Consider the following 24,643-nt stretch of genomic DNA (forward strand, 5'->3'; position numbering starts at 1 on the left):
CTTGATTCAAAATTGATTTATTAAATTGCACATTTTATAATACATAAAGATCTTGTTCAAATTGTTTATAATATAACTTAACTTATTTTAGTACACTAATTCATAAGCTATTTGTGGCTATATAAAATGTAACAATGTTTTTTTGCCTGTATATGGTTATAAAATAAAGTTTTCATTGAAGTAAAGTAAAAATTTAGAAAATAAGAGCACCTGAATAAAAATATGACATTGATAACAATATTTTTTCCATCTTTAGTTGTTATTTTTATCATATACCTATGTAAATAAATTAACTCATAAAAGAGTTTAGGTATGATTTGTTATTGCTGAAGAAGTATTCACATGGTTAAAAAAGGCTTGAAACAGTCAAAAAAATCCTAGAGAAATATAAAGAATTTCTAATGGCCTACAGCTAATACTACAATAGGTTGTCTTTGTAAAGAAAATTATATTTGTGTGTAAGTACCTACTTAAATAATGATCTCCGTTGCAAATGCTTTAAGCTACAATCAAATATTCGAGTACAGCACATAATGCAAGCTAAATATAAATTAATTGTTGGTCTAACCAAAGAACTAATTTTAAAGAGTAGTGCATGGGTTGTTTGGGATTTCTAATAATACTTAAGACTGGGTTAGGGTAGATACGCCTTGGATCTGTAACAAAAAAAAAAACCTTAGTGCTTTGGGCATTTAAATAAAAAAGAACACGAAATCTACTGCAGTCTGTACCTATACGCATGATTTCAGGATTATGGCCGCAATAGGGTACCTGACTCGTTACAACAGTCATTGGTTAGTCAAATTTGTCAAAAATAAATACATGTAGGTACTTACGATATGAACATTTACAATCCGCCGCCGCTCCTGTCGACCGTGATCATTTTCTTCAGCATTTCCTTTTCGTGATGTTCCTCTTCCATCTCGGCCATGCGCGCGAAACGGGAGTAGGCCACGTGGCCGGATTTGATGGCCGACATCATCTGTCGTTCAATTAAGGATTAGTACAGGGCTATATTTGAACACTTTGTATAGTTTCAAAAATCCCGATGATTCGCTTAAATCTGTGCCTATAGTAGATTAGGTAAAAACTAGGAGAATCAATGTTTATGAAATATATCTTCGAAACAGGCGAGCTATCCATATTTCCTAGTCAATAGCACCCTAGTACCGAACAGTCGTACAGGAGACACTGGTCCTTTAAACGGATCATCTGTATTTTTAATACATTGTATAATTTCTCTAGTATGAGAATTTTTGAACTTGCCACCTTTTTTTGAGTATAAAACTGTTTGGCAGATTATATAAAACTAGTAGGTATCAACATTTGAATACGAGTAATGGGTTCAAAAGCTCGTTACAAATGACAAAACGTTTTCGAATGTCCCCTGATATTTGTAAACTTTGGCATTTAATTAATTAAAATTACAAAAAATTTTGAATCGCTAATTTGATCCAGTTTTTTCTAATGGCGTTATATAACACAAATAATAGAAGGATCTGTCAAAGGAATGTTATGCAGTGAGCAAATGACAGTTTTACAACCCATTTACGATATTACGTGTCCATAAACGTTCAAATAAATTGAAAGTTTTATCATGAGATAAATGTTGTTTTCAATAGGTGTAATATAAAAACAATAGTTCTTTCCATTTAAAACAAGTTATATATAACTCTAGTTATGTCAAGCACAACTTGTAATAATTATTTCTTAAGTTAGAATTATTAGAACCTCGGTGTAAAATGGAAATTGTTAGTTCATAACATGATTGTTAATATTGCTAGGTTACTAAACATTGCATGCAGTTGTGGTAGTTCATGCAGTGTGATAAAGACACGGCAAGCGACATAGCAGTAGCAAGAAAGAAAACCACGACCGTTTAGAAACTTTAGAAGAAGTAGACAAACGATATGTTATAAAATAAATAGTCCACACCGTGCAAGATCAATCATATTTAAAAAATACTGCTAGAAAACATTGCACTTGTATAAAAAAGTTTTTAGTCTAGCTAGGCCTTTGTCGATGGAATACGAAGCGCAGTCGAGAGATTGCTTTTTCAATTAATTATCCAAACGAAAGCTGTGGATATATTCATTCTGCTTTGAATAATGAAATTTTATTGCGGATGCCCAGAATTATATTCGCAAAGGTTTACGTTACGTATACGTCGTACAAAATGCCTGTAGTTTCGTGCGTCGTGCTATTTATATCATACAAAATTAAGCAAAATAAATCCAAATTAATAGCAAATAAAAACGGTCTGCAAGGCCTAGCAAAAAGATCATTCAAAACACTCTAGATATGGACCTGTAAGTATTCGTCGAGCTCGACTTGGCCGTTCATGTTAGTGTCGATCTCTTTCAGAATTTCGTGCAACTGTTCCCCGGTGACTTCCTCGCCGCCCGCCTGTGGAAATGCTCCGGAATCAAGCAACATGGACATGAGAAGCGAAAACCATGCTATACGGAACTTGTTTATTTGCCACATCATGGTCAAAGGATAGACGATTGCAGAACATGAAGGAATCATCCAGGATTTCAAGATGGTGCATCTTTTTCAAAGGTTTGATTACTCGTAAAAACTGATAAAATTGTTTGTTTATTAGTTGATTTTGCACCACAGGTTTTGAGACTTTACCGTAGTTTAGCCTCGCGCCTTATTACCACGCTCTCTCCAAAATTATCTCGTGAGTTTACTGACTAGTAGTTAATCTTTGCATGGAGATTTTATTGTCTTTTGAGCGCAATCAAATACGAGTTCCATATAATACAGTTCAGCATTATTTTACACTATCTGTGAAAAATATTCCCAACGACGACACAGACATATATCCTCTACAGTATATTTCTCCCTTCTACCTGCAGGTAGTCCTGTATTTCCATCTGCCCGTGGGATGTCAGATCTATCTCGGACAGAAGAGCGCTTAGTTCAGCGTCGGACGGCTTCAAACCCATAGTCTATAACATTTGTGGTTAGAAAATTTAAAAGTGGTCTTACTTCGGTCAATAGGTACCAATGTTTTAAGACCAAAACAAACGTACTCCCTTAATAATTACTGGGCAGAAAACCTCGTGAATTATCTTGTCATTCTTAACTAATATTTTCAGGTCGTTCTAAAATTACGAAATGACTTCTCAAGTTCTCAAATTAAATCAAATCAGAAGTAATTTCGTTGAACGAAATTCAATCACTTTTTATAACACTTTTTAAAACAATTTGTAAGGATTTCAAAAATTTTAAAAGAATGATTACTTACTTATTAATTGCATTAGACAGAAACTATTAACATTTTGAATCCTTCAAGGAAATTCCGTTAATAATAATGAACCCTATCACGTTACCTTAAGACTCCTCCTAATGTCGTTGATAGACACGTATCCCTTCCTATCGGCGTCAATGATCTGGAACCGCTTGATGTACGTCTGGATCTCGTCCTTGCTGAGATTTATGGGGATCTTGTCTCGACTGGCGCGGTTAACGAGTTGACCCATCTCGTTGGATAAGAATTCGTTGGCTTCTTTGATTTGCCTCTGAAAGTGTTTAATTGTAATCAATATTACGACACTACGTGACGACCAGTCTGGCCTAGTGGGTAGTGACCCTGCCTGTGAAGCCGATGGTCCTGGGTTCGAATCCCAGTAAGGGCATTTATTTGTGTGATGACACAGATATTTGTTCCTGAGTCATGGTTATTTTCTATGTATTTAAGTACATATTTATATATTATATATATCGTTGTCCGAGTACCCACAACACAAGCCTTCTTGAGCTTACTGTGGGACTTAGTCAATCTGTGTAAGAATGTCCTGTAATATTTATTTTATTTAATATTCTAGTTTTTTCTAGAAATGTATAAATATTCAAAGTTTTTGTGCAAAGTTAATACAAAACGGGGTGGGAAGAGGTGACCCAAACTTCCCAGGTGAAAAACAAGTGGAAGAATATAAGCCCGAATAGCGAATATCGAGCCCTACACACCAATAGAGTGCAACAGTAAGAAAAAAGAAGAAGGCACAAAGTATATCGGTATGTATAATGGACTCCACTTCAAATTACTAGAATTAGACTCTACTACACACATAATTAAGTATTTATGAACTGAAGTCAGAACTAGTGGTGTTGTTGTTACATTAATATAGAAATGTTGATACAAACGCAGAAAAACAGAATCAAAATGTTGAGAATGGTATGTATAGAGAGTCGGTCGTCACGAATACAAACAAAATCATCAGACTCAAACTCGACCCAAACAATTCTATCTCTTATGTGCGTTAACTACATGATAATGACGGCAGAAAGAGGAATCACTTTCATTTCAAAGTAGGATACCTTTGAGATTTCTGCATGATGTCCGCAACCACTGCAGGTGACAACTCTATGGTTGCTTGTACGAGGAACGTGAGCCGTAGATTTAATGCATGATGAAGGTAGAGAGAAACCATTCAAACCTACTAAAAATTATGGTTATCCTACCTTCTCGTTTTTACGGCACTTGAGCACCTCCTGCATTATGTGGTAATGCATCTACGGTCGCTAGTACTTTAAGGAACGCGAGCCGTAGATTTAAAACACACATGTGACACATGTTGATGAAGAGAGAGAAACCGCCTAAAAATATTATTTTTACGGGTACCCTACCTTTTTCTCGTCGTTGCTCCATTTGAGTTCCTCCTGCATGATGTCGGCTACAACTGGTAACGCCTCTACGGCCGCCTGTACGTTGAGGAACGCGAGCCGTAGACGTCTTGCGAGCATGTCCACGCAAGTACACGCGTACTCGCGGACACCATATCTGGAACACGGACGTTTAGTATGTAGCGAGATGAAAACTTAGAAAAGCTGGACTATTCCGAAAAGTGGAAGGACTCGATTCGTTCAAAAGATGATGCTTTTATCAACACTCATTCAAGATTCCGTTTATATGAGGTTCTACATGGTGCCCATCAATTGAAATTCTGCATACACCTACTACTGTCGGCCGAATGTGAATGGACTCTCATTATGGCTTTGGTTTTACGGTCGCTTGTACGTTGAGGAACGTGGCCGTAGACACCTTATAATGTGTATGGGGATTCGCGAAAGAATATGAAAATTATTTCTAACCTGATTTCAGCATCAATGTAAGGGAATTCTGGATGAATTTTCTTGCCGATGATAGGCCATCTCTTGCCGGTCATGGAAGCCATCTTAGCAACAGCAAACGCTCTGTCACCGTATGACTTGGCCAAGTGTTGTGCTACCTGAAACAAATGTAAAAACGGTACATATCAATTTGAACCGATTATTAAAATTTGCTATACGACAGAAGTTACATCTACGTAACGCCTCGCTCTGCGTACTTGATTCCGCTATTACCTCCATCTCCAGGCCGAAATCTTGTACTAATCTAATGTACATGGTCGGGGTCCAGCCGTGGGCGCCTTCGAGGAGGAATCCGTCGGTCTGGCACTCGCGGAACAGCGGCTTTAGGTTGGCGCCTGAAATACAACGGGTTTTGTGAGTTATGGTATTTTGAATCGCGATCACAAGAGTTGACACCAGTTAATAAGTAGTTACCTATTTTATAATGGGAATTCGAAAAGAAACTTCAAATAGGCACTGATTTCCCTTTAGATTTAAGAGTTACTGTCTTGTAGAAGAGTTACTGTATTATAGAATTTACGGACAGCAGAACTGCAGCGTGTTTAACTATTAGTATAAGAAGATATTAATTTGTGATAATTTTCTAGAAGATACTGAAAGTACAACGTAACTCATAAAGCTGTATTTTCGAGTTAATTTTGTGCCCGAAAGAGCTAATGAAATCTCAAATTGGATTTTAACACTGGAAAATATCCGTATTTGAGTCTTATCACTCACTTTCAATAGCAGCGTCAATGGTCTCAGCCGCCATAGCACGGTACGTGGTCCACTTGCCACCCGCAATAGTGACGAGGCCGGACTTGGATACGTGCACGATGTGATTACGGGCCAGGGACTGTGTGTCCTCCTTGTTGGGATCGGAGACTAGGGGTCTGATGCCGGACCATGCTGAGAGTACATCGCCGCGACGGACTGAAATTAAAAGCCAGTCCAGTATAAGCCTATCTGCAGTATCTGCAGCGGTTAAACCCTAAATTCTAGAAAGTTTTAAGCGCACATTGTGGATCTCCCTGTGGAGCGTAAGGTTATAAATGCCTTGACAATTTAGAGCATTAAGGTTTAATGCCTTCATGTCATAAGCTTAACCTGAAGTTTTATACTTGTAAATATAAAAACGGGAATACCTAAACCTTGATAACAAGTCAGAAGAAAAAAAAAGGTTATATTAAAAACGGGGTTCTACAACAACCAAAAGCTGCTAAATACAAACCTTCAACATCAGGATTGAGATAGTTTTTGACTTCAGTGAGGATGAACAGAATCTCGTCTTCCGTCGGCTTGGGGTTGTGCGTGACCTTGCAGGGCATGTCGGTGGTTCCCGCGATTGTTCCTTTCAGCCACGGCAGGAAGAAAATAACGCGACCGTCAGATGTGGCCGGGTCTAGAAGACCCATATGTTCGGGGCTGAAAAGTTTTTGTTAGACTTTTTCGTCAAGATTTCGATCATACACAGTTGAAGTAAGCTTGCTCCACAAATATAACTATCACTCTTATTTTTAACTTTCATATGTATTACCTGTAATAACCAGGCAAGACAATGTGAACTCCGCTGGACGGACAACAGATCTCTTTAACCGTGGGCTCGTCCATCTTGCGGATACTGTCGGTGAAGGGGCCGGTCGCGTTGATGATGCACTTTGCTTTCACATCCCATTCCTTGCCGGTAATCTCATCCTGGAATTAATTGGCAGCAAAATTTAATACATGTATAAACAAATTCGTTTCGCGAGCGTTTGTTGGGGAACATATAAGATAACAGTTTCGGCCAGCAGTATTTCGATACGTTATTTTAACTTTTGTTTTAAGTTCTAGCTACAAACTATTTGCATTTAAGATAAGAACGATTTTTAGACCTAAATAACTTTTGATGTTACCTCTAGGGTTTACTCGATACCTATTCTCATCCGTGATTAAAAATAATGATTTACCTTAACCCTAGCACCGCTGAGTTTTCCTCCAGTCTTGTGCAGTTTGGTGACACTGACGTGATTAACGATTGTGGCCCCATGGCGAGCTGCAGTCAGCGCGATGGCCAGATTCATTCGAGCGTCGTCTTGTTGGCCTGAAAAAATAGCATTAATGTACTGATCGAGAGCAAACTGACATTGGCTATGCTTATCTACAAAGTGAAGTATTTGGCGGATGAAGTCCAACGTATCACAGCCTGGCTGTGGCATTTAACCGAATTTTAATTGCATGGCGGTTAAATTCACAGGTCGATATGGGATTTCATTAATTGATGACTCTAAAAGGTTTAAAAACTTGGAAAGAAAACTTAACTACTCACCATCATAATATACGATGCCACCGCAGAGATTATCAGATTTTAACATGGGGAACAGTTCCAATGTGTTCTTTTTGGACAGATAATAGGAGCTCTTCACGTTCCTGTCGCCAGCTACCACATCATACATTTTGATACCGAACCAGTAGTAGGGTACTTGCCACCATCTGGAAAACAAAAGCATTGGGCTATTCAAAACTAATATGCCAAAGAAAGGCAACTTTCATTCAACTATCACAGCAGATGGTCAGAATTTTCAAACAAATAAAGGGATACTAAAAGACACGTAACAAATTGTTAGTTGAAGTAGATAGCACTGTACGATACGACCCCGCAGTAGCTCGGTCGATTATATATAAAAGGTTATACTAACTTGTAAACCGGTAACAAAATCGGTAGTGGCCTGGTCAAATGCGGCGCCACTTCTAACATATTAGCTCTCTCGTGAAGCGCTTCCTTAACCATCTTGTACTGGTCGTAGTCGAGCTGCATGATAGCTTTCTGCAGGTATCTGACACCGCCATGGATGAGTTTGGTGCTGCGGCTGGAGGTGCCGCTGGCGAAGTCGTCGGCTTCGACGAGGGCTGTACGGAGCCCTGAAATTGAGATGAAGCCTTAAGTACGACTGTGGAATAAAATAATTTGGCCAACCTTAGCTTGGTATTACAGTTACACTGTACAGTCACCTGCAATAATATGTTACTCTTCGAAGGCCGCAAAAATATCTGACACGCTCTTATGGCTCTACAAAATAAGATTGTGTCAGATATTTTTGCGGCCTTCGTTGTGTAACATATTATTGCAGGTGACTGTACATACTATTATTTTATTTTTTTTATTTATTTTTTTATTTTATTTATTTGGAGAACCAACAGCTATGACAATACCATAGAAATTATAGTGGATACAGAAAGCCAATTATAGGAACTCACAGGTAGTAACACAATACTAAACTAACAGGTACTACTTATACTAAGGTTACGCACTATCGCAAGCACATATGTGAACAAAGCCAACACAAATTATATCTAGTAAAGATAAATGGAAAGTAACAAAGATACTAATTAATAAGTAACAAAATGAGGAATATTAAAGTAAAAATATTAATAATACATTTGTAGGTATTTAAGAAGGCGACAACACGCTCACTCAATAGACTCGAAATATCTCTGCACTACATTACGTCTCACGTTAGGGATTCTACAGTTGAATATATCAATATCAAATTCTTTAGACAACTCGTTAAGGTTACGACTGGCGCGCGTTAAAAAACTATTCTGTCTGTATTTGGAAGATGCATTTTTGATTGCTAATGGGGGATGATACCTTTTAGAACGAGAGGGGGTTTTGAAACACAGTTTACTTAGCAACTCGGGGCAATCGATTACACCATTAGTAATACTTATTAGGTAGCTAATATCGGCTACTTCACGGCGTTTTTGTAAAGGGACAAGGTGATGGTGCTTACATATTTTAAGATAGTTGGAAGAACTGTAGGGATATTTTAATTTAAAGCAAAGGTGTTTTACGAATTTTTGTTGAATGCGTTCGATTCTGTCTATATATGTATGGTAGCAAGGGTTCCAGACCTGAGAGGCATATTCTAACTTACTTCTAACATATGAACAATAAAGCACTTTAAGCGTCTTAGCCTGAGTGAAGTGAATAGAATTGCGCATTATAAAACCTAGTGCTTTATAAGCGCCACTAATAATGCTATTGATGTGATTATCAAAAATCAGTTTTGAGTCGTGCATGACACCTAAATCTCTCATACATGATACTTTGTGAAGAGTTTGGCCCTTTAAGGGATAGTTAGTGTCGATTAAGTTACGTTGGCGTGAGAAGGTCATTGTAAAACATTTAGAGGGATTCAAATCTAATCTGTACAATTGGCAGTAATCGTCAAGGCGTGCAAGGTCAGACTGAAGTAATATAGAGTCAGCAGCAGATTTTATCTTTAAGAAAACCTTCATGTCATCGGCGAAACATAGAAGCTTAGAATGCAGGAGACATTTGTCAATATCATTAATAAATATATTAAAGAGCAATGGCCCTAGTAATGACCCTTGCGGTACCCCACTAGGAACAGTGACCCAGCCAGACATATAATTATTTACCACAACAGCCTGGGTCCTATTCTCGATATAGGATATAAACCATCGCAGTAAATCCCCACTTATCCCGATGTTATTCAGCTTAGATATTAATAAACTGTGGTCAATACGATCGAAACATTTGCTGTAATCAGTATATATTACATCAACTTGGGACCCACTGTCCATAGCTTCAGTAACATAATCGTTCAATAGAATAAGATTAGATACTGTAGATCTACGTCGGAAAAACCCGTGTTGATTAGCACTAAAATAGTTACTTAAAGAATTATAGACTTGTTCAAACACAATTTTTTCAAGCACTTTTGATATAATACATAGTTTGGAAATGGGCCTGTAATTCGCAATATCAGTTTTGGGTCCTTTTTTATGTAATATATTATTATCAAACTACACACATCAAATCAGATCAGAGAGAGAGAGTCAGTTATTGACAGACTGACAGTGGCCTCAGTAATATGGATAACTAGATGAAAACCCGGCTTCGCTCGGGTAAAATAAATAATAGTAATAGGTAATACTCATTTTGAATTAAGTAATTATTTACTTTTAGACTTCATACCTTCATTAAGGCGGTTACAAACCTATCTCATCTCAGAAAACTTTAAATCCGTAACATACAATCATAACTCGAAAAATTTACTATTCCGATAATTATATCTAAAAACAAATATGTAATTAAAAAAACCTAATCCGCTTTTCTGGTAGCAGTTCGGTTCTGTAAGGATCACAGTTCTAACCTGACCCACTTTTCTGGTCGCAGATCGGTTCTGTGAAGGCCGCATTTATAACCTAGCCCACTTTACAATCTCAAAAGAGGGAACCCTTTTGTACCTACCCTTCATGGCACTAAAGTGAAAGTATGGAAATTATCACTACTATTTCATTCTTTAATATTAATGCCTATCCGTTAATATTAAATTCGTTTACAAAAAAAAACTGAATAAGTGCGAGTCGGACTCACCCATCAAGAACGGAACACTTTTTAATATTTGTTGTTATAGCGGCAACAGAAATACATCATGTGTGAAAATTTCAACTGTCTAGCTATCACGGTTCATGAGATACAGCCTGGTGACAGAGGGACAGTGGAGTAAACTGAAATAAAGGTTCCGTCACACCGGCGCGATTTCAGAGCCGGGCCTGAGCGTTTTATATGAAAAAGCGGCGCGCCCCGCTCACGCGCCGCACGCGAAACGCGCCTGTGTGACGGAGCCTGAAATGTCAAACCGGGCAAGTGCTCGCGCACGAAGGGTTCCATACTTTTTAGTATTTGTTGTTATAGCGGTAACAGAAATACATCATCTGTGAAAATTTCAACTGCCTAGGCCTATCACGGTTCATGAGATACAGCCTGGTGACAGACAGACAGACAGACAGACAGACGGACAATGAAGTAAAACTGAAATAAATGTCATACCTACTAAGAAAAACCGGCCAAGTGTGAGTCGGAATCGCTAATAGGTTCCCGTTTTTTAGTTACCCTTCAGGTACGGAACCCTAGTATGAGTGTAATAGATTTGTAACCGGTCAGCAATGTGAGTCCCTTGGAGAAGCAGAGGTCTAGTCTAAACCCCCACTTACCATCGGCATTAACAGCCTTGTATTCTTGTTTGCCACCAACATGTCATATTAAAACATATTAATAAAAATTTACTCGGTCAACAATGTGAGTCCCTTGGAGAAGCAGAGGTCTAATCTAAACTCCCACTTACCATCGGCATTAACAGCCTTGTATTCTTGTTTGCCACCAACATGTCATATTAAAACATATTAATAAAAATTTACTCGGTCAACAATGTGAGTCCCTTGGAGAATCAGAGGTCTAGTCTAAACTCCCACTTACCATCGGCATTAACAGCCTTGTATGAGTTGTATGCTTGTTTGCCACCAACATGCCATGTTAAAACATATTAATAAAAATTTACTCGGTCAGCAATGTGAGTCCCTTGGAGAAGCATAGGTCTAGTCTAAACTCCCACTTACCATCGGCATTAACAGCCTTGTATGCTTGTTTGCCACCAACATGTCATATTAAAACATATTAATAAAAATTTACTCGGTCAGCAATGTGAGTCCCTTGGAGAAGCAGAGGTCTAGTCTAAACTCCCACTTACCATTGGCATTAACAGCCTTGTATGCTTGTTTGCCACCAACATGTCATATTAAAACATATTAATAAAAATTTACTCGGTCAGCAATGTGAGTCCCTTGGAGAAGCAGAGGTCTAGTCTAAACTCCCACTTACCATGGGCATTAACAGCCTTGTATGCTTGTTTGCCACCAACATGTCATATTAAAACATATTAATAAAAATTTACTCATTTCATCAGTCATATCCAGCCTAGCATTGCATTGGCCCCGCTTAAATATTTCTTTAATTTGTTTTTAGTATTTGTTGTTATAGCGGCAACAGAAATACATCATTTGTGAAAATTGAAACTGTCTAGTTAATCTAGTTATCACGGTTCATGAGATCTTGAGATACAGCCTGGTGACAGACAGACGGACAGCAGAGTCTTAATATTTAATAGGGTCCCGTTTTTACCCTATGGGTACGCAACCCTAAAAAGTGACCAAGGCCTCCAGTGCCCTAGGCTGGAATCAAAGCAGCGTCCTCTGCTATTGCAGCAGGTGCCTGTGCCATTCTGCCACCGGGCCACCCACGGCGGCATAGGTCGAATTTTTCCAAGGATACTTATGCACTACTTACTGAAGGTTTATGGAGCCTCGCCATCCCTAAGCCTAAATTAAATATTTTCTGAAAATAATTTGTTTTGATCTAATAACATATTGGAGTCCTCGTAATAGGGGTCCCGTTTTTACCCTTTGGCTACAGAACCCTAAAAATCAACCTTGTTTTGGTACTATGTACTATGCTTCACTATGACTCTGAAATTTTAGCAGGAATTAATATTTTTTTTGTTGTCACCTGTCAATTTAGAATAGAATAGAATAGAATAGCCTTTATTGACCAAAAAATTAAATTTCAGCACATATTACATTTAAATAAATTCACATTTCATTTATATCAATTAGTTTCAATATTTTTTCCTTAGTAACTTTATTAAATAATTTTTATGTCATTGCTTTTTAATAATTATTTCAGTCTGCCTTCTTGGCATAGGCCTCCCCCAGCTCTCTCCACAGCTCTCTATCCCTTGCCGTCCCTATCCAATTAGGTCCCGCATGCTTCTTTATGTCATCCGACCACCTCATTATTGGTCTCCCTTCTCTCCTTTTTCCATCTCTAGGATACCATTCCGCTTCCTCTCTATCCCACTTATCTTTACCTTCCCTTGCCATATGTCCAGCCCAACCTGTTGCAGTCAAAAGTGTGAACTGGCCAAAGAACTTTTAACCGACAAAAACAGGCAAAACTGCTTTGACTGAGCATGTTAGTCAAAAGTAGTTTTACCTGAAAATCATACCTATTTCTGGCAGCAGTTTCGTTTTTAGGGCGTAGCAAAAAAAAAATAACCCTAACCTACCTATCTCTGGGAACAGTTTCGTTTTTTGGGCGTAGCAAAAAAATAACCCTAACCTACCTATCTCTGCGAGTACTTTTGACTGATAGTAACAGTCACAACACAATTACTATTAACCAATGATTTTCAGGTATAACTACTTTTGACCAACATGCTCAGTCAAAAGCAGTTTTGCCTGTTTTTGTCGGTTAAAAGTTCTTTTGACCAGTTCACACTTTTGACTGCGACATATATACTATCTATATATCTTATTATATTTAATCTTATATTCAACTTACATTGACTCCGGAGATAACTTATTAGCTTTATGCAGTTGACTTTCCAATTCACCGATACACCTCAAATTTGATTCATAGTCTAAAGCACAGTTATTAAATATGTCCACAATACACTGTAGCTTTTTGCACTGTTTCACACTGGCAATGTACTTAATTAGAGTGTGTTACAGTCAGCTGGCACTTAACTCAAAGTTTCTTTGAACAACGTCATTTTCATCTCGCTCACTTATTAGTTTATCACAGCTGCTTCAAGGTTGCTTTCACTTGCATTTCCAGGTAGCTAGTAGTGCCTTGACATGTAAGAATATTTGGAATCATTCTGAAATATTAAAATACAACTGAGAGACCGATGTTTATACTAAACACAATACACCCATGGAACGCTTTGAAGTTCAAATCTCGTTACGTTACGATGGCGTTTGCACTTTGCACTATGTTCGGTGACTATTTTTTATTGTTAACACACACAATACACTATTTAACAGGTTTTTATCACGTCTGGAGTACCGGATAAAGTATTTTCGAATAACAGCCGTCGTTGACGTCTAGGCAGTGTTGCTATCGTCTTAAAAGCCGTAACAGACTATCGCACGTTCTGGCTTAAAAACTAATTTATGTAATAATTATACCGGTATACATATCCATATGAAACGAAACTTAATGCAAATAATAACCATTATACATACCGGAAAGTCATCAAATAAACAGTAATATTCGTCTTGCTTTTTATTAAAAAAAAAACGACCAACCTAACTTGTAAGCATGTTTGCAGTTTCTAAACGCAACGCATAGCTGTCAAATGTCAACCAACAAATTGAGCCTTTAGTATCACTGAAATATGAAACCTATGGAAGTGAAACGTCAACGAAAAATGCGTGCCAGTGTGACGTCATCCGGCCGCTAAACATGGCGGTTTTAGTGCTGCCCAAAAGATTTTTACTGTTACTAGGTTTTATCGATACGTCGATAACTTTTGAACGTTCTCGGCTCATTTTATTTAAAATATGAATGAATAATGAATATGTATGAATTATTTGTGGAATTTATATTTTAATAGTAAGTAAGTAAGTAAATATTCTTGATGAGTATATTGTTATGTGAAAAGATACTTTGAGTAAGATGTGTAAAATCTAAGACAATTTCGTGCTTCGAATTTAACAGGTAAACCGAGATGACGCTGTTCAACTGCATATATATTGCGATTTTTGCGGTAACTCTGATTTTCAAAAGTTGACGTTTGACAACTCAGTGACCGCAAAACACATGGCGCAGTACAGCGCCATCTGTTTTGGATGTCAGAATAAGTGTACGTGTTTTTCTTAGACTTTACCTCTCTATTACAATCAATTTTGTTGTGTTGTTAACCCTAAAGTCCGTAACACATGGTAACACACTACCGCACCGCACCTCGACCTTGGTGCGCCGTACCTACAAGTGAGAGCGATACAAATTCAAACTTATCAAGCGACGGGTGAAAAAAACAAAACACTTTCAGAACATTTATTTAATTACAAAAATAAGGAATGACTTCCGCTCTTCAACTTCTTCAACATTTATTTAGCAAATAGGCCAAAAGGGCACTTGTGCACGTCAACATTGAATTTACATACAAGCAATAATAATAACAATACATCAACAATTTTATAAAATACAACTAACTGCAACTACCAGTCCAAACTAACATATTACAATTACTTATTGATGTACCTATATGGTCTCTTAATGTCGAATTACATTAAAAAAAACTATACTTAGTAATAATATAAAAAAAGCCCGCAGGGCAGCTTGTGGAGTAACGACCCCACGGACCCGAGTGCTCCCGAGAGTCCGTCAGGGTCTCCGTCTCCAACCACTTTTTCTTTTTATGTTCATTTCTTGGTACTTAACCTGTAAAACATGTTTTTATTATTTAATTAAGATAATTTAGTTGGTTTTAAGCGGGGTAGCATGATAAAATAAGAAAATATAAATAAACAATCATAATAAATCGATATCAAAGTCGATAAATAAAGTACAACCCTAGCTAAAATGTTTACATTATTTAAGCGTAAAAATATAGTTAAATAAGTCAAATCACTTCATGATCTATAACTGCACATAAGAACCTTGCTATTTATAATGTGAAACATCCTTAAAATTCCCAGGAACATTAACAATAACCAATATTTTTAATGTAAATTATAGCGTACCTGTGTAAGGTTAAAGATGGCTGTTTTGGTGTTTTTCTTATGCAGCACCCTAATACACTACACACTGGCATATTCGCGACGTAATTGTTCACATTTGGCTTCAATTATTTTCAAACAGAAGCAAAATACTGAAAGATAATTAATAATTTTCATTTTCACCACGACTTTTTGACAGGACAAGTACCGGCTGAACTGACTGACAATGACATTTAGGCCGCTAAACATGGCGGATTTTCGGCCGCATTAGTATTTACGTATTTTCATGAACCACTTTATGTACGTACCGAAATACTGTCATCCTTTTTTGCTGTGGGTGACAGTGCTGAGTAAAAACGAGATAGATAGATATTTATGTTTGTGCCGTCAAAATGGGTGCTATTTGTATAAGCAATTGTACGTATAGAACAATATGTCTTGTCCCTATTATACAGGTCTATGTTTAGTATTGTTTGTCGAAATTTTTTCACTTTTAAATGCAAAATACGCGACAATACGAATTTTGCGGATATATGTTCTCGATTCAAAAGTGATATTTTTTCAAGCTCTTTCGATTGAGCATAATTTAATTTGTTTCTACCGTCAAAGCCGCTCGCGTTTATATATAAGGATAGTCAAATGATGTGTGGTAGCATTTGGTATTCTGTAAAATGAGAAAGATAACTAATATCTGTTGCCCTACAAACACGCCTCTCTAAGTGGCCCCTCTAATGATGACTGATGACCATCCTAAATATACTTACGTTCTGAACTGACCACGGATCTGGCTCATTGTTATTGCATTCACATAAGTCTATATTTATATTTATATTAACAATACGACACATACGACCTTGCTATCTTAGGTCAAGGTGAACTTGCCTATGCGAACAACAACAGACCGCGCATAGAGACCTAAAACATGTTTGTGGTCCTATTAAACGCCTTATAAGCAAGTAATTTATTCGACTATCCACAGTCCACACATCCGGCATATTGCATTCACAAACTGCTAGTTTAGCATATTGACGTGAAGAACACCAAAAGAGTAGAACGTAACGTACGAGAGTAGAAAAGTAAAACGGTTTATGATCCTAACCTCTTGTGCAAGCGTCCAAAGCGCAGCCGACACCAGTGGCGCCTCCTCCGACGATAAGCACATCGTATGTATGTCCCCCTTGTAAGCTGGTGACCTGTTCAGCTCGGGACGGCAGCGGTCTCTTCTTGCGTTCAGTCTTGGCCGAAACCGTCGATGGCTTGTACCAAATCTGGAATGGAATGCCCGGTAGGTATATTTGTTGTTATTGTTTACAAATTGATTGCGGACACGTGGCTGTCTGGCAGCAATAATGTTTACTTATCTAATTATGAACTATAAATGGGTATTCGTATGTGTCAGGCTTTATCGCGGTAATTTAAACAAAATTTGGATTTCCAAAAAAATGCATTGTGTCTGAAATAAGTTTCCAGAAAAAGAAATGGGTACTATAATAACAACACATGCTATATTTATAAAAATATTACCTAAATGAAGTAGCTTCTTAGTTCTTAGCGACACGAGTGACGACCGCCTATTGTTATAGTTACAAATTTTCTGTGTATTTTTTATTTCTTAAATTTAATTTTAGGTTATTACCCCGACTTATTACTGTTACGACAAAGAGTACCTACTTAATAAAGCAAATAAATATACACAACACGTGATTAATTAAAAGAACCTACATTACTTCGTAATAATATTATTAAATCATTAATAATTTAATATTCACTACTACACACACACACGATACTATATGTATACCTACACAGGTTCTATGAAACATTAATTGAAGGACGTTATATTAAAACAATATACCTACTGTGTTAATTATTTAACTAAACTGTCTTAAAAGCCGTAACAGACTACCGCGTTAAGGACGCAGCTATGAGTTAGAGCGAGAAAGATATATTTTGACCGCACCAAGGTCGCGGTGCGGTGCGGTAGTCTGTTACGGATATAATGTCGAGCCGTCGAGAGACGACCGGTCTGGCCTAGTGGGTAGTGACCCTGCCTATGAAGCCGATGGTCCCGGGTTCGAATTCTGGTAAGGGCATTTATTTGTATGATGATGCAGATATTTGTTCCTGAGTCATGGTTGTTTTCTATGTATTTAAGTATTTATATATTATATATATCGTTGTCTGAGTACCCACAACACAAGCTTTCTTGAGCTTACCGTGGGGCTTAGTCAATTTGCGTAAAAATGTCCTATAATATTAAAAAAAAAAAAATGTATGCATAGTAGGTACCTATTCATTTGCACGTTTTATGTTTACTTAAAGTTAAGTATCATATCTTCAAGTCTTATATGAATAATATCTATAACCCTTCAAGTGGCGCCAGCGAAAACGCGAAAAGTAGTCAAGTGGCGGGGCCCCGGTGGGTGGTCAGCGCAGATTAAGAAAATTTTACAAAATCGTCGATCTAAGCTTTTCTATGTTTGAAAGTATATTAAATCACATATTGTTAGAATCAGCCTTATATAGGCTATTTGAATAAAGCAATTAAATTATTCTAATGTTTATACATTTGACCAGACCTAATCAAACTCCGGAAGAATGACAGTTTTCCAGCTTCCTTGTTAAAAATGACTACCACCCATGGTCTAATAAAACATGGTCTTCCATTCCCAGAGTGACACGGGCCTACGTCACAATAACATTGCCACTTTATTTCAACATACATGTTACATGGGTACATTATACCTATGGTTAATAAGTTAAAATATTTCTTTATAATTTTCATTTATATGTATTTTAGCTTAAATTTTACAATAACACGTCATTTTTAATTACTCGTTAGCAATATCTTCCGATTCACGAAAGAAATTTCAGACTTTCGGGTAATTCTGTTTATACTACTGGCAACACAGGATAGCGCTGTGCACATTTGACAATTCGGATCTAGATAACTTCATGCCCTGACCGTCATCCTTGTCGAACGCGTGTTAATTGTTATTTCCTTCTCGCTCAGTGTCAGCAGTCGCAGTGTTTTCCAAACTTTTCACGTCGTAAGCTTGGTAATTAATGTGTAACTGTGAATTCGTTTTTTAAACGTTTGTCTTGTATAGATAAATAAAGTTTAATTTAATACATTAGATTTGTTTTATTTTACTATGTTTCTATATGAATAACTTAAAATTAATGCCGTTAAAATAATTTTCACCGTTGGTTAAAATTCTCCCACATTTCAAAGTTTGAGAACCTGTAAACAGCATGATGACGTAGGCGCGTGTCAGTTAGGTCATACGCGAATCTCGGAATGGAGTACCAGGCGGAGTATATTATTATACCATGCTACCACCATAAAACTTATTGATCATTGGAGGTAATTGCTATTTAATTATCAAAGGAAGACTTTTATCTTTAAGATTAAATCAATAAAAGAGACGTAAGATACAATTTCTTTTACAAAACAACCTCTTAAAAAACGAGACTGACCTCGGACTAGGCGGTCGCTCCCGGATCAATGGTCCTCACCAACAAATTTTATACCAAGTGTTTTTGTGTTTCTTACGGTATGCTATCCTTCTCTAACTCGCTACCTAATTTTGGGCACTAGAAGAGCGTAAATATACTTAAATGCGTTCAATTTCACCTCTAAATACGTCAACACCTCATTAACCACTCACTGGTGGATGACAGTTTACTGGTTTTCGCATCGACCATTCACGGGTTGACCGCCACTTGAAGGGATAAGAGTCTCAATTATTATATTCTCATCCGAAACAGTTCTTCAAGGTTAAGTCAAGGATAGATATTCTTGAAACAAAATGAAATTTTTCTCAAAAATGGACGGCAAAGTCGACTTTGCCGTTTAAAAAATAGGTTGCGAAGCGCGTAGTTTATGGTCAGTCAAAAATTAAAAAGTTAAAAACATTGCAGTCTCGATTTTGGGACTGCAATGTTGCATACAAATTCCATTATTTGTCGAGTTCCAAACTTTTTAAAAGTTGAAATGGCCATATCAAATGAAGGCACAGGCCCATTAAACAGCCAAACAGATGATTAGTACCGCGACTATTTAGCTGTCTCAAATAGGTTGGCGTATTTTCGGCAGAAAAATACACTTCTATTTTTTTTATTAAAAAAATAAAAAGGCGGCAAAGCTAATTTTTTCAATTGTTTCTACTTTTTTCTGTGAAAATATATACGTAAGAAAGTTGCTTTTGTAAAATATTTCTATGATATTTATATTTCTTGCACCATTTTTGAGAAAAGCACTATATATGACTCGGCTGGAAGGCTACTTGCTGGCTTCGGATTCAATTAAACGGACTCCCAAGGTCGTCCGTTTAAAACGAATCCTCAGCCTGCAAGTAGCTACTTCCGAGCCTCGACAATAATGTACTATTGTAGGTCTCGGTACTAAATTAACATAAATGTAAGTGACCTTCAGACATATTTCACAACCATTACATTAAAAAAAATGCGTCAACATAGATAAGCATAATTAAGATACTGGCTCTATTTCGGTTGCTACTCGAGCGTTATCTTTAGTTGCGAGGGTTTCCTCGTTACTTACGGCGGGTGAGTCATCTGCGGAGAGAGCCCATGCTGCTAGTGCTGCGCCGGCAACACCCGTGGCGCCCCCAACAAGTAATCTTCTTCGTGACATTACTGAAATTCAAAAGACTTTAATTTTAGCCGTTGTCAAAGTAGCTGGGCGTAGTGATGGACGATTGGGCATATGCCCAAGGTGGAAATTTTCCCTTTTATGAAAATGAGTAGTAGTAGTATGAAAAGGAGTAGTTCATTTGTCAAATATTTGTTAGATGTTTACGGTACTTGGAGATAGAGATTATAATTACTATTTGTTAAATTTATTATATTATTTTTAGTGTCATATAGTAGTTTACATTTCATTTGAATGTATTACTAGCCTTTAGTATAATTCGGTGATATTTTAGTTTGGTTTAAAATGTAAGTAACCCCCCCTTTATACGTTAGAGTGGTATTCCATCTGTCCAATGAGTATACATCTCACATTTTGCTTTAATGATAGACTGAGACGCAATGACATTGGACAGGTGGAATACCACCCTTATATACTTACGGAAAATTTTTAATGCCGTAGGCAGGTATCTAAGTAGTTATACGTATTGGTATATGTAATCTAGATAACGGCGAATAGTGTAAACTAGGAAATAGTGATATTCACGTAAATATCACGCGTACATTGCGTGTTCACGTCTATCTAGCGTGATACGAGGAAATATAAAGCACTATGTCCCATGCACTATTTATGCAGGCTTACATCATAATATGGGGTGATACAACTGAGGAATCACCTCACACTGCATGACATATCTGTAATTATCGTAATTGTAACCAAATGCCTGAATCACGTAAGGTCAACGTACCTAATACTTGTAGGTAGATACGTAGTTTACGTTTAAGCCAAGAATTCGAGGGAGAGTTATTTTGGGACTTTTGTAGCAGCTTTTTAGCGCGTGATTGTTATGCAAATTTGCGATAAAAAATATTTACTAAGGACAAAAACTACCAATAGGTACCTACTTTTTATTCATTGTCGCAAACTTGTGCGGAAATGTCGAACTTATGTTTTTAAGAGTTGCGAATTGAGACACCCGGCATAGATTTTTCATACATCATTGCCGGCCTAAGGCTTTAATAGGCTCGTTTATTGTTAGCTGTCCCATAATGATCAGACTAGTAGGTAAGACCATCCCCTGTTCCCGGTCTTTTTAGTACTTACTTAATGTTTTACTTTATTAAGATAGGTACACTTAAAAGATTTACGTCAATCTGTAAACCGTTATAAAGGTTTCAAATACTTTAGGAGTAAAAGATTTAAAGATATGATAAGTCTTTATCAAGTGCCTAGATTGAATCTATTCATTAGAGGGATTATCACTTCCGACTTGTCTGTCTATACCGGTCCCCCTGATAACGCTCAAGGCCGCATCACATATTGTACGTGCTCACCTAATAATATCCGCAAATTACATTGTAGTGCAGTAATGCGTGTTCGCAGCTACTTAGGTCGCCTGATTTTAGCCAAAATACAATGTCGTTGGCCGCATAACAGAGTTCGATCTAATCGGAGATAGGTGAATGTTGGCAGGCGTTCGACGTTCGTCGCATTCAGTTCCAATTTTATTTGAGACAACCACGAGTTTACATGCCATCAGTACGTACTTTATTATATACTCTTCGTTCAATACATAGCGTTTATACCACGCCGGTAGCCAGAACTAAAATAGCCTGTGAGCTTGCGAAATAATGACTGCGGTACGGTTTAATAGAGACGGACGCGTGAAGTCAGGTGACACTTGCACTACTTGCAGGGAATATAAACGAATTGTCTCTTACTTAACTGCAAAGGCGCGGTTGCACAAGTATATTCACTGTGTTTCTTTTATTTTATGTGCAGTATCAATGTACTTTCTCCCGAAGGACTAATAAAACTCTTTAGAAATGTATTAATTTCGTATTGAATAGTTTAAGTCACCGCAAGACGAAAAATGTGTGCTGTATGTAGGAATAACGTTGCCAAAATTTTTGTAGTAGACTAAGAAAATGTAGAGATTTAAAGTTTAGGATTACAACTTTTAAATGATATAAAATGGTATCCCCTCGTGTCTACCAGTCATCTTTAGGGCAAACAGCGACACAATTAAACCGACCTAAAGGGTCCTTGCCAATGCAGCCCTAATCAGCGTACTGTAAGGTGTAGGTAGGGATAATTAGTTAACTGATACGACGACGATACCTACCTTCTTTAACACTAAACAAAGATTTTATTAATATTTTATAGGTAGGTACCTATACTATTTCTTTTTCAGTGACTGAATGCTGCAAAATATTTGAAACTTCGGCATCTGTATGTAGGTAACATCAAATAAAGTATGCGGTAAATACATAATTTAACGTTTCATTTAAATTATTAATAATGGCGGAAATTATAAATGATTGGTAGTTGGAGATAAGTACCCAATCAGTAGGTACCTACACTATATGCCTAGATTGCCTAGCTAGTGCAAACTAAGCGGAAGGAGGAAGCGTTTGCCATCGGTACTATTGTTGAATATTATGTTGCTGTATTAAGACAATAACTCAGTAATATTCATTTAACACGCAATATTGCTATGCTGATAAATCTAATCAATCTCTAAGTATGATCAAAGAAATAAAACTTGTTATAGGTAACTCCATATAATGGATTAAAGGCCTTGAGTTGCAACGCCAAGTAGGATGATGTCATGTGAGGCAGCATAGGCTTTTATTTCACTCTGAGATATTCTCTTGCAAAAAAACAAGTCATTGGATCTTAAATAATTTCATGAGAAAATGTGGAAGTTCCTATAAGTATTTCAGTCAAGTTATATATAGATACATAAAGTAAATTTAGCTGAATGGAAAAACCCTAAAATATTTAAAAATGTGCAAGAAAAGATTGACATCGCGAATACCAATACACTTAAACGCGATCTTTCCGTTATTAAATTAATATTTGCTATACTGATAAAGTTAAAATTAATATGAACTAGTTTTAAACTCACCTTTAGCAATTTAATTGTATGAAGGAAAACTACGTAGAAAACATTTAACGAATGTTATATAGAAGAAACAATTTAACAAGGACAACAAGGTTACCGTATTCGAAAAGGGATAATTTTGTATGAACACTACAAAATCCCCTTATTAAATTCACTTTATTTTGTATGTTATGTAATTTAACATTACACTGAGGGTAATGTTACGAGGATGTTGTTTTAGTTTAACTAGCACTTATTAGCTAATCGTGAATGACATTCATGCGCGACCGGGCGTTGGACGCCCCAGCCCGGTTTAGCCGACTGACCGTATTTTCGTTCGATCTCGAGCTGAAGCGTGACTCATTCCCCTTTTGACATAATCGCAGGCAGTTTGGTACAGCACTAACTTCACTGCCAAGGCCAAGCGACATCTATAGGCGAACTTCAACAATAACTAATGAGTTGTTAACGCCATCTAGTGACAAACTAGAAAGTGGTGACTTTCTTGTGTCAACTGTCAAGTCATAGTTTGAAATAAATAAGTTCATACGGAGCTAACACAGCTAGTTAACTTTTAATTACATTAAGCGCCGCGCCCGCGGTGTAATCATCGTGGTTTACTTGCTCATTATCGGATTCACAAAATTCAAGAAGTAACATGTAGCTTAATCACCTACCTAAATTATTTATATGACATATTTTTTATCCAAGTGGTCGTTTTCATTGTGTTTTTTGGGTGAGAAAAAAAAGACAAATGTAAAGTTTTCGTATTTTTGCAAATAAAAAAAAAATTAATGAAATCACACTTTTAGTTACATAGCATGTTTTATTCTACATTTCATCAGCTTTCACAGGACACCTCATTTTAAAAAATCTGATAATAACTTGCCGAGTAACAATCTAAACTTTGAAACCCGGGACCGCCATCTTTGTGACGTCACAGTTAACCCCTCCACGGTCTTAGAAAGTGACGAGTTCTTATTTCGTACTCAGTAAACTCTACCGAACACAACGATACCACTCGTCGGTAGGATCACAGAATAATTAATAGTACAGTCACATCAAACAGTGTATAAGGTCCTTGGGCCGCTGTACTATTAAAGCAGCATTAAAGTTACCGTTAATATGCCATTTAACGTGTAAGTTATTTTTAATTTTAACTCGTGTATCTTGGGAGTTTTCAGAAAATAACAAAACTGATAGTGATTAACTACTTTTCTTAACTAATCAGTAATCACACTTATTGGGGGTAACCCTACTTTCAGAAAACTTCTATCTTCACTAGTGATAGCGATTAAATAAGAAGCAAATTAATGATACCTAAGTACATGTATTTAATAATAAAATCTTATAAGTAGATTTGAACAAACTTCTAATAATGGTACCGATATGAAACTGCTTACTTTGTGCATGTGCTACCTAAATTAAATTATTCAGTGTTAAATTTTCATGTAAGTAGGTACTTATTTTTTAAGATCAAATAGTATGTGTAAACAACATCAAATCAAACACAAAAATATTTTGGTACTTACTCCTTATGCTTTCAGAACTTGCAAGAATCTACAGCGAGGGCCATCTAAGAAGCTTTTATTTACAATCGAGAACAATTTTGAAAACTTAAAACATGT

General features: G+C 36.9%; 1 protein-coding gene across 2 annotated transcripts; it reads right to left on the bottom strand.

The window, feature by feature from the left end:
• LOC134790483 (glycerol-3-phosphate dehydrogenase, mitochondrial) lies at positions 1-23,352 on the bottom strand. 2 transcript variants are annotated; one of them, XM_063761291.1, is made up of 16 exons: positions 23,040-23,352; positions 20,039-20,133; positions 16,574-16,742; positions 7,800-8,022; positions 7,430-7,593; positions 7,071-7,204; positions 6,659-6,816; positions 6,353-6,546; positions 5,860-6,054; positions 5,356-5,477; positions 5,104-5,240; positions 4,639-4,792; positions 3,342-3,530; positions 2,859-2,957; positions 837-982; positions 1-656 (listed from the first exon to the last, which is right to left on the bottom strand). In XM_063761291.1, exons 2-15 carry the CDS (start codon positions 20,129-20,131, stop codon positions 848-850), a joined length of 2,166 nt encoding a protein of 721 aa, XP_063617361.1. In that variant the 5' UTR covers positions 20,132-20,133; positions 23,040-23,352; the 3' UTR covers positions 1-656; positions 837-847. The 2 variants fall into 2 exon arrangements, with proteins under 2 accessions (XP_063617361.1, XP_063617360.1); XM_063761290.1 differs by lacking the exon at positions 2,859-2,957 and adding an exon at positions 2,308-2,406 and having other exon boundaries at positions 23,040-23,349.
• Positions 23,353-24,643: the final 1,291 nt, after the last annotated feature.

Source organism: Cydia splendana, chromosome 5 (genome assembly GCF_910591565.1).
Source record: "Cydia splendana chromosome 5, ilCydSple1.2, whole genome shotgun sequence".
Lineage (NCBI taxonomy): Eukaryota > Metazoa > Arthropoda > Insecta > Lepidoptera > Tortricidae > Cydia > Cydia splendana.

What these genes read in the sequence shown, in the direction of transcription:
- LOC134790483 (XM_063761291.1), bottom strand. Translation starts at nt 20,131, where the DNA reads ATGTCACGAAGAAGATTACTTGTTGGGGGCGCCACGGGTGTTGCCGGC. An exon ending in TCTCAATCCTGATGTTGAAG is followed by an intron (nt 6,055 to 6,352) that starts GTTTGTATTTAG and finishes TTTTAATTTCAG; the next exon opens with TCCGTCGCGGCGATGTACTC. An exon ending in GGAGCAACGACGAGAAAAAG is followed by an intron (nt 3,531 to 4,638) that starts GTAGGGTACCCG and finishes AAACACTTTCAG; the next exon opens with AGGCAAATCAAAGAAGCCAA.